This window comes from Urtica dioica, chromosome 8 (genome assembly GCF_054948205.1).
Source record: "Urtica dioica subsp. dioica isolate 48M chromosome 8, U.dioica_male_clone48M_v1_H2, whole genome shotgun sequence".
In the NCBI taxonomy this organism is placed as follows: Eukaryota; Viridiplantae; Streptophyta; class Magnoliopsida; order Rosales; family Urticaceae; genus Urtica; species Urtica dioica.
In genome coordinates, this window is record NC_142763.1 from 11,326,750 (window position 1) to 11,341,003 (window position 14,254).

At 35.5% G+C, this 14,254-nt stretch overlaps 1 protein-coding gene across 1 annotated transcript; it reads right to left on the reverse strand.

The window, feature by feature from the left end:
- Window positions 1–8,420: 8,420 nt before the first annotated feature.
- LOC149388084 (G-type lectin S-receptor-like serine/threonine-protein kinase CES101) lies at window positions 8,421–13,273 on the reverse strand. Its single transcript, XM_089623735.1, has 7 exons — window positions 11,897–13,273; window positions 11,177–11,275; window positions 10,875–11,071; window positions 10,160–10,370; window positions 9,813–10,050; window positions 9,590–9,740; window positions 8,421–8,968 (listed from the first exon to the last, which is right to left on the reverse strand). The coding sequence occupies exons 1-7, from the start codon at window positions 13,104–13,106 to the stop codon at window positions 8,654–8,656; spliced, it is 2,421 nt and encodes an 806-aa protein (XP_089479861.1). The 5' UTR covers window positions 13,107–13,273; the 3' UTR covers window positions 8,421–8,653.
- Window positions 13,274–14,254: the final 981 nt, after the last annotated feature.

The window sequence follows — 14,254 nt, forward strand, 5'->3', positions numbered from 1 at the left end:
CTTCGTTCCTAGAGTTGCGTCTTGGAGCTTATTTACTTCCAAGTATACCTGGTCTATGTTAACAGGCGTCCGGAACAGAAGTTGAGTCTTGGGGCTGGTTCATGTTGTTGTGTGGAGTGATGTTGGAGCTTGACTTGTCCGAGCAGCGTAGAGATCCTTCCAGCCTTGACATAGCTGGTAGCTTTGAATCATGAGCTCGGCGACTGAGTGAGAACTTGGCGGGACTAGATCGGATAGTCATTGATCAAGTTCTCCCTCTGACTGAGTGATGAGCTCGTTGGATAAGAGCTTGGTGATGAAGTGAAGAGCTCATTTGGTGAGAGCCCGAATGTGTCGTTCACTTCTGATAGTTATTATGTTCTCCCCCTGACTATCAGAAGTGGAGAAGAAAGATGATCTCTTGAGAGTGAAGACTTCTTAGTGGCGAGCTCGATGTAGTGGGGAATAATGTCCTGGCCGAAATGACACCAAGTGGATATGTCACCGAAGGGAAGAGGTCACCGGAGTAAGGCTCGGTTAAGAGCTGATTTGGTGACGAGATGATTCGGTGACGAGAAGACTTGGTGATGAGTGCGAGGTGCGAGGTGCGGAGAGCTCGGCTTGATGATGAGAGCTCGCTGTGGAGAGCTCGAGATGGTGATCTCGTTGTGACGAGGTTGATATGGTGAGCTCGTTGTTGATAGGTGGCAGTGGTGAGCTCATTGTGACGAGGTCGAGGTGGTGAGCTCATTGTTACGAGGTCGAGGTGGTGAGCTCAATGATGTGTGCTCAGTGTGTGCCATTTCCCTTTTTGGATAGTCATTGATTCATTTCTCCCCCTGACTATCCAAAGTACATCAATTTAAGCTTTGTGAATTTCTTCGAGTAAGAGGTCACCTAGTGATAGCTCGCCGAGTGAGGGCTCGCTGAGTGAGAGGTCACCAATTGATATGTTCGGTGAGGATGTGACTCAGAGAGGAGATGACTGGTGCAAAGCTGAGACGTGGTGATGATGAGACTCGAAATTCTTCACTTGACAAATAGGCTTCACACTGGATACTTTGTTATCAAAGGTGCACCACTTCGGATAGGCATTGTTTTGGTTCTCCCCCTGACTATCGGAAGTGGGGCGCTATATATATATGTATATATATATATATGGAAATGTTACCTCATAGTCACTTTTCCAAACAAGACTGAGGTCGAGGTCAAGGTCCAAGTCGAGGTCGAGGTCCAAGACTGAGTGGCGAAGTCGAGGTCGAACTTGGAACGAGAGGCAAAGTACTCGAGGTCGAGCTTAGGACGAGTGGCGAAGTCGAGGTTGAGCTTGGGACGAGAGGCGAAGTCGAGGTCCTGATTTACGGAGCTGCGACAGACGTCCATGAATGAGATCAGAGAAGACTCGGTCACAGAGGTGGCGCTCGCTCTTGGATCTCTGGTGACATTGCGGGGTGTCCGCTGTGGATGGCGCCAGAGGTTGTGAAGTAGTCGCAGAACTAGGCTGCAAGAGTGAAGATGTCACCAAGTGGAGATGTCACCGAAGTGAAGAGGTCACCAAAGTAAGGCTCGGTGAAGAGCTGATTTGGCGACGAGAAGAATCGGTGATGAGGAGACTTGATGATGAGACTCTTGCGGATATGAGGCCGTTTGGAAAAATTAGCCTTTGATGTTTCTGAATTTGGAAGTTATGGAAGTGTGAAAGAGCTTTTGGCGTGAGGCCGTGAAATAAACTCAGAGTTATTTTTCATAGTATATAATAAACTATATGTGAGTAATGAAATGGATAGAGCTTTTGGTATTGGACCAGGAAATAAGCTCATATAATTGTGTGAGAGTGAAATATGTATTTTTGTGTTCCGCCCGACGACGATCGCCGTCGGGTGGAGTTGGCGGAAGCTTTGAGGTCGAACTGCTCTACTGCTCTGATACCATGTTGAAATTTAGAGAGAGAGAGAGAGAGTCGAATCTGAGAAATATCCTTCTTGTAATTGATATGAAATTGTATCACCTATTTATAGATATGGTGGATACATTAGACTAGACTAAATACGTGATCAGTGTAATAAATGTGCGTAATAACTACTTCTAGGAAAATAAAGAATAATAAATATACACAGAGAACAAGACATAGGAAATAAAATGAAAAATAAATGCAACACTCTTTCCAAAGTGAGAAGAGTTCCAAGGAATCGGCTGGTTCCAAGATGGTGAGGTCAATTCGGAGTGAGCTGAGGTGGATTCCGAACTGAGGACGAACTGATGGTGAGATGAGCTGACGAACTGATGGTGAGACGAGCTGACGTGATGATGGTGGACGAGCTGACGTGATGGTGGTGAGACGAGCTGACGAACTGAGACTAGCTGACGAACTGATTTTCTACAAATATATAATAAATTCATGATGCCACGCAAACATATGCTGTGAGAGAGAAAGGAGTTATTTAGAGATAAATAAGTAATGCAAAATAAAAACAAATCAAATTAAATGAATATTGGTTGTTGACTTTTTTTTTTTTTGGTATATTTCTAAAAAAAACGCAGCAATTTCGGGAGGGTTATTTTCAACCTTCAAAAATTGGCTGAAACGCCACATCAAATCTGACTATTTCTCAAAACAATTTTAAACATTGATTAATACATAATTTCAACTTTTGAGTTTGGCCACTCCGTGTAATTTCTCTTGATAATTTGACTTATGTTTGTTACGAACAAGACTTTTCTCATCCCCTAAACAAACGACTTTTCTTAAAGACAAAAACAAAAGAAAACACGTTGCAGAAACTAGAATGAATGGAAATCCTAAAGACAAAAGAGAAAGTTTGTCATATAATAAGAGAGATGGCTCGACTAAATTTGGGGTTTGGGTGAGAGCAAAAAAAAAAGAGATTTCAAACAGACTAACCCTGTAAGGATTTCAATGTGACTTACGTTTCAAAAAAATTAGGTTTTTAGCCATTTTGCTGATGTGGCATTAATCTTTTTATTGTTAAGGCTAGTTGCAAGTTTTCAATTTTAAACGTAAATCATCTTTTTGTTTTAAATTAATTATGATTTGCTAATTTTATATCCAATTTTATAGGGAGATATATCATTAATTTCAAAAGATTTTTTTGCAAACCGTAATCTTGAGCGATTACTTTTTTCGGCAAATTTATTTATTTATTTATATATGAGCGATTTTTATTCAAAGGATGCGTTTAACTCCATGAAGGATTGATACGGGGAAATTATATTTTGGTGCGCTATCCATCCATGAAAATCACGGAGCGACGCCTCCGAGGCTCCTACGGCGGCGACTTCCGAATGTGGATCTGAGGCTTGAAACCGCAACTGTTAATTTATGTTAATTGTTAGAAATTTTTGTTAATTTTTAGCCATTTTTGTTTATTTATGTTAATTATATTTTGCGTGCATGCTTATTTTTAGAAGAGCAGCGAAGGAATACGGACGAGCTGTGAATCTTACACCTTAGCTTTTCACGTTTGTTTTTCTCAGAAAATAGATCTTTGCAGATCAGTTTTTGCTTGAAAGAACGTCAAAAGGAAAATAACTCCTCTCTATTTTTGTTTGGAATTGAATACTTTGACTGGATCTAAGAAAAAAAGGAAGAACAAAAAATCTTTCATTGTGTTTCAGTATATTGACTTTTTGTTGGACGTTGTCAAAGTGTGCAAGTTTCTATTAGACGTTACTGGATGTCTACAATTTGTTTATGACTTATTCAAATCTGCCTTTATATTATCATATTTTTAGGAACAAATTAACTAAGTCAATCAGTCTATATTTATTGTTGTGTATATTTATTAGCTAAGTCATTAATAAGAAAATAACAACTTTCCATTCTCTTCTCCCGCTCATAAAGACTCCTGTTATAGGCACTGTTTGACATAGCTTTGTTTAAAAAAAAACGTTTTTAGATTCAGTTTTTTCCAAAAACTGTTTTATTTTTTAAACTGACAAGTATTTGATAAAGTGTTTATAAAACAGTTGTTGCTGATAACAAAAGCTGATTTTGCGTTTAGTAAAATAAATATATTATATAGTAAAAATACTAAAATAGATATGTTTTTTAAAATTAAATAATAATTATTGATATGATGATTTATAGTATATATATGAATTATTAATAAATATATGGACAACAAAAATTTATTTTATTTTTGATATAAATTGTTTTAATTATTAACAAAAAAAAATTTAAGAAAGTTTTTTAATAATTTTTTTTAGTATAAATTAGATAAATTTTTTTATTTTTAATATAAATTAGATAAAGTTTTTTCAGGAGATAATTTCGAGATTTCATAAAAAAAATGAGGATATTAAAGTAATTGTATATTAAGATACATAAACGCTTTTTTTCAAAAGCTATGATTCTTAGCTTTTCCGTTTAATCGCTTTTGAAGTTTTTTTTTCTAAAAACTGTTTTACCAAATGCAAATAAGCGGTTTAGTTTTTTCTAAAAACAAAAACATAGATTAATAAGTTCTGTCAAACGGGACCATATTCTGATACTTTGCCTTTTTTCTGGACTAAAATCTCGAACAATTTTGGGCGCGACCAGCTCTGTTCTTTAGCTCCGCATGGAGCGGTCGTTGGCGCCGCCGTAGCTTTCACGACTCGTCGGTTGCTCGGCGACGATGGTGAGGTGCTGCCCCGGATTGAGACCGAGGATGGCAACTCCGGAGAATAAATTATTCGGGACTCGGGATCGGAGAAAGTACACTTGTGGCACTCCGATGGTCCCGAAAGGTTGCCGAAGCTCCAAGTCGTCGCGAGGATCCGGATTCTCTGCAGTGCCACAGAAGCCTCTCATCCTGTACGACCCGTCGTTTATTTGTTTCTCCTATTTCAATAACTTTTTCCTAGTTCTTCAACTTCTTCAATCGACAATATGTTCTTGCGATCATGTTTGTTTGGCATTGACAGTTTGGCTTTCCTTTCATAATGTTAGCCTTACAAGATTATGACGTGTAACCGTAATGCTAGCCTTGCTAATCGGGATATTAGTTAATGCCATTTATTTTGTATTTTTTTCATTATGAATATTAGTCACTCAGCGGGAATCAAGTTGAGGTATTCAGTGGGAAATAATGTGGTGTGACTAATAAACAATAATTATCCAAACAGTGGTTAGTTTTTAATTTCAATTTTGAAAATGGCCAAAAATTTAGACCGCCAAAAAAAACCTTCTTTTATAATTATATTAAAATTTATTAAATAAATGAGAATTACATATAATAAAATTTAAAACGAAATTAGGAAAATGAACATACAATACAATTAAATTTGATAAAGCCACTGTAGCAAAATAGCCAAAATGAAATTATGAAATTTTGTTTTTAGCCTACATTTCACAATTTTTAGGGAAATAGCCAACAAGTTTATATGACAATAATTAAGGTCTGATTTGTCTTTATTTATTAACAAATTCGTAATTTTCTCTCTCCTACTTTTTTTTCTACACTTTTTTTACATAAAAACTTCAAAAAAACCATATATATCTCATATGAACTCGAAATTGAGTGATTCCAAACCCTACGGATTCGTGACGCCGAGATCTTCAAAAATAGATCTATTGTGTTTGATGAAAAATCATGTTTAATACCATAGATGTAGAAAAATCACGTTACTACCTTAAATATGTAAATAACTAAAATTTTTTGAAATTATCAAAAAATAAATGGAAACATAAATATGATGCATTAAACATAATTTTTTATCAAACACAATGAGTCTATTTTTGAAGATCTCGACGCCACGAATTTGTAGGATCTGAAATCACTCAATTTCGAGTTCGTTTGAGAAAGATACGAATTTTTGAAGTTTTTATGCAAACAAAATTATTTGAAGAAAAATAGGAGAGAGAAAGTGACGAATTTGTTAATAAATAAGGGCAAATCAGACCTTAATTATTGCCACATAAACCATTTGACTATATCCTTGAAAATTATCAAACATAGGCTAGATGCAAAATCACATGTTTAAAGTGATTTAGTTAGTTACAAATCTCTTTGATAAATCCTTTTGTTATCATATTACAAAAAAAAAAAAATAATAATAAAATAAAAAAAAAATTTACACAAAATCTACTTTTCATAGTTATTTTTTACATATGCAAATTCAAAAACTAACAATTTATATTTTTGTTCGATTGTTTGCTTAATTTTCTTGACATTATTATTGCATAAAGCAAAAAAAAAAAAATCAAGTATTCCAATTTGGGATTTAACAAAACTTTTTAAATTTTTTTTTTTTTGTATCTCCAAGAATATTTCCTAGTTGGTATATTTAATATTTTCTTATGTTGACAAAAAAAGAAACAATGATAAACACAAAATTAATAAAACAAATAGAAAGAAAAAATATAGAGCATAGTAGATAAAACCTATAAATAGTGTACTTGATATATTTATAATTAAAAAAAATTATTTTCTATTTTTTATTTCTCTTGATAAATTTTTTTTTTTTTTTCGCTTGACCTCTTCTTTGGATATGGTAAAATAATTTGAAAAATGTATAAATATAAGAAAAAATGTAAAATTAGGTATTTATATAATAGATTGAGATATTACAAAAATAAGAATGAAGTTGTAGGTGTGAAAATGTATTTGAAATGACGTATTCGGGGTAATATTCACAAATATTAAAAAATAAATAAAAAAAATAAAAACTGAGAATGAGACCTTTATTTCGAGGGGGCCTTAGGCCTTGCCCCTTTCGCCACATCCTTGGAACGGGCCTGCATGTAATCTCTATAATTTTGGATATGTTTTTGTTATTAAAATCACTCGACGTAAGATATTGTTTTATTTAAGGGTCAAGCGGCTATATAGCCAAATAGAACTTAAGTTTTTGCAAAATAGCGTCATAGTTTGCCAACTATAAGCAAACTAGCCCAAGTAAGATTAATCTAGGCTGGATTAAATTTAATCCCAACGAACTATAAAGACAGAATGTAAGCTTTATGAAGGCTGAATTAAAATTAATCGAGGCAGGATTAAAAGTCGTAGTCCTCTCAATTGGCTATTTTGCTATACCTAATGAAACTATGGCTATTTTACAAAAGTCATAGTTTGAATTGGTTATTTCATATCATTTTAATATGGGTAAAAATTATGTCTTAGTTTTTTTTTTATTACCGTCCATTATTTGTTTGTACTTTGTAGTTACAAAAACTATATATTATTTGTGCTAGTATATTCTTCCCTCATATTGTTCCAAAAAGTTGTATTAAAACTAGGGTTTGCTTTGTAATTTGAGGGTTTTGTGTTTGGTTTCTTGTCCAAATCAAGTGTTCTCTAAATTGATATTGAAAAGTTTTATAACTCGAATCACTTCGGGTTGTGAAATAAATATTTTAGCTCACCTCGCCAACATGGGAATCGGGAACGCTTTAGCATTGCCATTAAACTTTTGGCGATGTGGGACGTGACAAAGAATTATGAGGATTGGAAAGGGCTTTTAATACATTAGTTCTTAGTATCGATGATAAGGTGTTGCGGGAGGTTATACGGTGTACATCGCGGCTGACATATGGTGCATGACGTTTCACATTTAAGACGACCAAAGCTAAGGATTTGATGGAGTGTCTCTCGACAAGTTGAACGTTAATTTGAGAAATATTCATGAGAACTATGACGGAAAAAATCAAGTACTGGTTTTGCTTTATTCTTTGCCGAGGTCGTACGAACACATCGGTTACATTATTCTTTGACATGGTAGAGAGAAGACTTACTCTCGACAAGGTTGTTGTATCATACAAACAACGGACATAATTGGAGTTACTAGAGGAGATGGCTTATGTATGGCTCAAAGTAGATACGACAAGAGACGCCTAAGAAAAGGAAGAGTCGTAGTTGAAGTCTCAAAATTTGAAGTATCATCATCAAGGAAGGACAAGCAAGGATGGAGCCAATAAAAAGGGGATTTTTAATGGCAGTTCCGAAAAAACGGACTTTGATCGCCATAGCAGGGGGTAGCAAATGCTTCCTTGAAGTTTTGAAAAATGCAATTTTACACTATTTTTTTTTCCTATTTTTAGCCTTAATTTATATGATTTTTTAATTTGTCCCCTTGAAAATTTGTTTTCAAATATCCCCTATTCTAATTCTTAGCTCCTCTTCATTTATAGTACAAGTAGTGAATACATGTTTGAAAACGGAGAGGCAGTGGTAAGTTATCGTTTATTTTGTCTTGTATTAGATTTGTCTCTCTTTAGAGACTATTCCGCCTTATATCATGAGATAATCGTTGACACCCTTTCGTGCTTGGTACCGTTTGTTATATCACGAGATAATCTTCGTAACAATTTTGTTTTTCCAACAACATGATAATGACAAAATTAATCACCAGTGCCACATAAGATTCGTTTGAGATGCTACTGTTGAAAAGTGCACATCTTGAATCAAAGTATACTGACCAAATAAATGTATGATCATGTGAAAATTTCTTGAAAATCAAGTATTATTTTTAGTGTCGTTTCACAATCATAAGGAGTTTTTAAAAACCATGTGGTATTTATACTTCATTCTTTTTCTCAATCCAATTATTCACTAATGTACGTTAACTTTGGTTATATGTATATATACAATCACATAAAATGTCATATGGTCTACAAAATTCAAGGACACATTATTTAGAATAAAACAATAGCTATTCACTATGCTATTATGATTCATCGCGCCGTGAGTTCTGTAATTGATGCGTCGGCTACAGAACTTTGCGAATTAATTTCCGAAGAATAATGTTGCGTTTTTTTAGGACCATGTCTGGAAGGGTTCGAGACATATTTTGGAGACGGAAGATCCATAGTATGATTGGCCAACATCGGAAGAACATCTGACATTGTTGGCCTGTCCGCTGCATTGTCTTCTACGCAGAGCATGCCAACATGAAAACATCTCACAATCTGTGCTCTATTAGACTCGTCGCACAGAAGCAAAGGATCTATTAACTCTATGATTGTGCCTTCCTTCCATAGCCCCCAAGCCTGCAAAAAATGTTACATTCATCATTAATAAAATGTTTTAGAAAAGAATTAAGAGGACCTGACTGCAAAAATTTATAATTAAGGCTTTTCAGGACAACTATAGTCCTTGAACTATTATCTATGCCGCAGTTTTGTCCATAAACTAGTGTTAATGAGCAAAATAGTACTCAAGTGATTTTGTAACATATTACGTTTTTTTTTTATCAAAAGCTACAACCTAACAAATTTTTGAACATCTTTTGCAATCTATATAACCTGTTAATTAAAACAATAATATATAATTTAACTCTAAAAGCACTAAAACAGTAATGATTTCATGTATAAACAAAAGTAAATAATAATTGGTTACTAAGATTTTACTTTATACATCATCCCTTCAAATAATAAAAACAGTTATTTGAGGTTACAAATATATATGTTTTAAGCTGTTTAGCTATTAGATCATTCAACGATTTAATACTTTAATTATGAAATTAAATGATTACAAAAATGCTAGGAAATCATTACTTTGACGACTATTTTGCTCACAAATTTAGTTATGTACCAAAATGTCACTTGCATAATAGTTCAAGGATAATTTATGTTTAAAAGAAACCTTATCAAAATTTAGGGTTCACTTACATGTGCTACTAAATTAACGGGTTGTTCGGGACTATAATAGGCATTGTTCCTCCGACCGGTGACAATCTCCAACAACAATACTCCAAAGCTGTAGACGTCTGATTTTTCGGAGAAATTTCCCTCCATAGCATACTCGGGCGACATGTACCCACTGTAAAATATTAACATAAAATAGAAGACTTTGGCTTGGTAAAATGATATAGATCAATTTGTATTAGCTTACTAAGTTCCGACAACTCTATTTGTATTAGCTTCCGCATCGTCTCGCCCAAATATTCTAGCCATGCCAAAGTCAGAAATCTTGGGACTCATGAAGTTATCAAGCAGGATGTTGCTGGCCTTCATATCTCTGTGGATGATTCTAACCCTTGAATATCTATGCAAGTATAAAAGCCCTTGTGCTGTTCCTTCAATGATGTTGTAACGTGTTTTCCAATCCAACACTTCTCTTCTCTTCGGGTCTGCAAAATAGTTCCACGTTATTGAAAATAGGAACAGTTTGTTAAGGGTCCCACATCAGAAGGTAAAATGGACAAGATAAAATTTATATGATCATGCGTTTCTTCTTACCAAAGAGAAAGAAGTCTAGGCTCTTGTTTGGCATGAATTCGTAGATCAACATCTTCTCATCGCCTCTCACGCAGCAACCTAAGAGCCTAACAAGGTTCATGTGTTGGAGTTTCGCTATCAGTATCAACTCGTTCTTGAACTCCACTAGTCCTTGCCCCGAGCCTCTTGAAAGCCTTTTCACCGCGATTTCTTGACCCGAAGGCAATCTTCCCTGAATACCAGTACAAGATCACCTATTTAGATAATTTATTTGAAACGTCGGTGTTGATTATTGATCGAGGATTCGATTATATGGAAATACAGGTGCTGATGGAATCGTCGACTGCCGACAGAGACGCAAACCTGAATTTTACAATCTACCTACTAAAGAATAATCATGAAATAAACTTAAAATTATTGGCAATATAATTTTCGACTATACCAAAGTATATTTTAAATTGACGTTCCACCGGGAATCATAATTAAACGATATTTTAAACGACTAATCACAAATCAAAGATATCCAAAACGATTTACTTCAGGAGAAATCACATGAACTGTCAATTGCAGAAAGAAGTTGTAAAATAAGAAACTGCATTTACTTTTCAGAATTTTGTAGACATTCTCAACATTTTTTGGAGTTGTTAATGACTAGTGGGAAGGCATTGAACATATTTGCAACTTGAACTATATACTTAAGGGGTTGTGTCCATAATATAAGATTTTCAAATCTCACCTTGAAAACGGGACCAAAACCCCCTTGGCCAAGTTTATTATCAGTAGAGAAGTTGTTTGTGGCAGCCATTACTGAAGCAAAAGAAAACAATTTCAATTCGTGACCGTTGTGGTCGCCGTCGAAGCCAATGATTTCTTCTTTGTTATTAAATCCATCTGAAGTCGTTAATTCTCTCAATATCGATTCTTCCTTCTCCTCTGTTTCACAGCAGAGTATATATATTATAGTCTCACACCAAAAGGCTAACAAACTCACAATCTCTTGAATGTGTCAAACAAGCAATGCAAAGACGAAATTCTTACTCTGTAACTTTTCCAGTCTCAAATGCCACAAGTAGCCCGATAGGAGTAGAATGAGCACAGCCGAGATCGAAGCTATCAACCATATCCACCATCTGTCTTCTGGGAAGTGAATGATGCGTCAAAATTTGATGGGAAGGAGAAGAACATAGAAGGTGACATTAAAGAAATTAAAAAGAATGTGACGTGTCAATTTCTCATTGGTTTTCGAGACAGTGGGGTCCACTGCATCTATGATCCTCATAATTGATATTTATCGTTTCTAATTTTGGCACCTGGAAGTAGGGTATAAGTAACTATAAGCGCCTGGCCAAGTCTAGCCTTTTTTCCAAAGAAAATTATATTTTAATTAAATGAAAGCATTATTTTATATATGAATTTATTTTCACCCAAAGTAATTATCGTTTTGGAATTTTGACATAAATACTCTAGTATCGCTACTAAAATCGACTTAACACTCAGAACTTGAAAATTTTATTACTAAATAAGTTATACGCAAACTGTAAAATTTTATACTTCGAAACAATTGTAAAATTTTGTGACAGATCAGATCAATCAGAAAACTTAATTTTAATAATATAATTTTCAAAATTTTATGTTTTGATTAATTTTAGTAAAGTGACATGAATACTCGTACCAAACCTCTTATCATATATCATGTCCTTATTTATAATCCATATATATAATTTTTTTTTTTTTTTTTTTTTGCAATGAGAGATGTACCTTTACGAGGCGGGTTGGTAGGAAATTTCAACTTAGAGACATAAAGATCCGGTCCGGTTCCCGTCCCGTCGTGAGTCTGGACGAACACGGCTCCCTCGCTCCAGAACCTGCACGTAGTCTCGTTGGCCAGCGGAGAATCGAAACCGACACAAGCACAGTCCTTCCAACACCGGTCCCAACAATCGCTGATACTGATACTCGTGTTGTCATCGTGGCTCTGACGTAGACCCGATGTGAAAGACCCGGACCGCCTCTCGAACCTGTCTCTCCGGCTCCTGCAACTCGGAGACTCCTGATCCACACAACCCTCCGAGCCACCCGAGAAGCCTTGGCACTGGTTCGACCGAAGCATGTTGAGGCTGGTCTTGTCGTCGTCGCCGAGCCTCCCGTCCGGGTACAGAACCCACCTCGATGATCCAACCCCTCCGGTTATCGAGTAGCTGAAATAGCTCTCGTTCACGTTGGACACGTAGTGGTAGTAGTAACGGTAATCTCCGGTGCTCGAGTTCGCAAGCATGTGCTTTGCCACGTCAGCGCCGTCGCCGCTCCTCCAGTACAGATTTCCCCGGTGCCTCACGATGAGGGTTTTCTCGCGGTGGTCGTACTCGAGAGTGAACCCTCCGGCGGCGGGGACTTCCTCGCTGATCCAAGAGCTTATGACTCGGGTTTTCCCGGTCTTGAAGTTGATTCCCAGCTTCATGCCCGGCAAGAGACTGTCCGTTGGATAATCGAAGCTCTCCCACAGAACCTGCTTCACCGTCCCGTCTGGGTTCAGTTCCTTCACCACCAAGTTACCCGAGTTTTCGAGGGTGGCGATCGAATTATTGCTCTTCTGATCCGGATCAGGATTCAAAGGGATCGGATCGTGTTGGTCGCCGAGGTCTATCTTGAGAAGCCCGTCCGGGTCGAAAGTGAGATTTGCCTTTGCTCCGGAGATCGGGCTTTCTCTATTGGCCACCCAAAACCTGATAGTGTATGGATCGCTGACGTACCATATTCCTAAATAGCCCCCTGGATCGTCGTTGCTGAGTTTGAAGAAGCCGAGCTGAAATCTACTGTCGCCGGAGACCATTAAATTCTCGGAGTAGGGCAAGATGTCGCCGGATTTTATGGTGTGATTTTGGGCGTCACTAAAACACGACGAAACAAGTAATAATATGAGAAGTAAAAGGTTTAGAGAGATAGCTTTCTTGAAAGCCGCCATTTTCATTGCTCTTTGGTTTTTTTTTTTTTTTTTTTTTTATAGATATGATCAGCTATATTATTTATCACCTATGAGTCATGTAAATTTTGGAAAGTCAAGTGGAATGATTATATATAATGGAATGATTATATACAAAGCAATACTTAGTCAAGGAATACACAGAAGAAATGAAAAAAAAAAAAAAACACATTTATACCTTGTGTTTTAGTGAAATGTCGAGTTTAACCTTCGGTTTTCAAAAATGTCGAGTTCATACCCTCTGTTTAACTAAAATGACAAAATTATACATTTTGTTTAACTAAAATGACGAAATTATACCCTGAAATAGACAACAGTGTCACAAATATTCTTTTTATTAACTTTTCATTGACGTTGACTATAATATTTATATATAAACATCAATTATCTTTATTCATTCGCGCTATATATGTAATTTATTTAAAAACTAAAAAATAAACAGCAGTCTCTTAATCGTGAAGAACACAGAAAGAGGCAAAGGGGTAAACATCGATAGTTGATAGTCATCAAAATCGCATATTCGAACAGAGAATCCAGGATTTAGAGTTACAATTCGAACACGGAATGAAGTCATTTCTTAGGAGGTATGAGTTTTATTATTTAATTTCAATTTAAGGTTATTTTTATTTCAAAATTGAGAATTTGGAAATTAGGGTACTGATTTAGATTTGATTCGGTTTTTCTTATATAAGAGTTAATATCAATGAAAGGGAGATTTGTGACGCTGTTATTCATTTCATGGTATAATTTCGTCATTTTAGTTAAACAGATGGTATGAACTCGATATTTTTGAAAACCGATAGTTAAACTCGACATTTCACTAAAACACAGGGTATAAATGTGTTATTTTCCCAAAAAAGAATGCATTCTGAAATGGAGTAGGTCAAATTTATTATTTTATTCAATTCGTAGAAGGTTAATAGAACTAACATTACTACTGGCTATGTGCCCATTCTTAATATAGTTATAATATCGGTTATATATAAAATGACTAGCCATTGTCTTAGTGGCCTGTTTTTTAAATATATCAATCATATAAAGATTATTGGATTATTTATCTCTTATATTTTATTAACATTTTGTTGACTTTATAAGTCTTATTACTGTATTATATTTTTTAAGTCTCCATCGCTCGA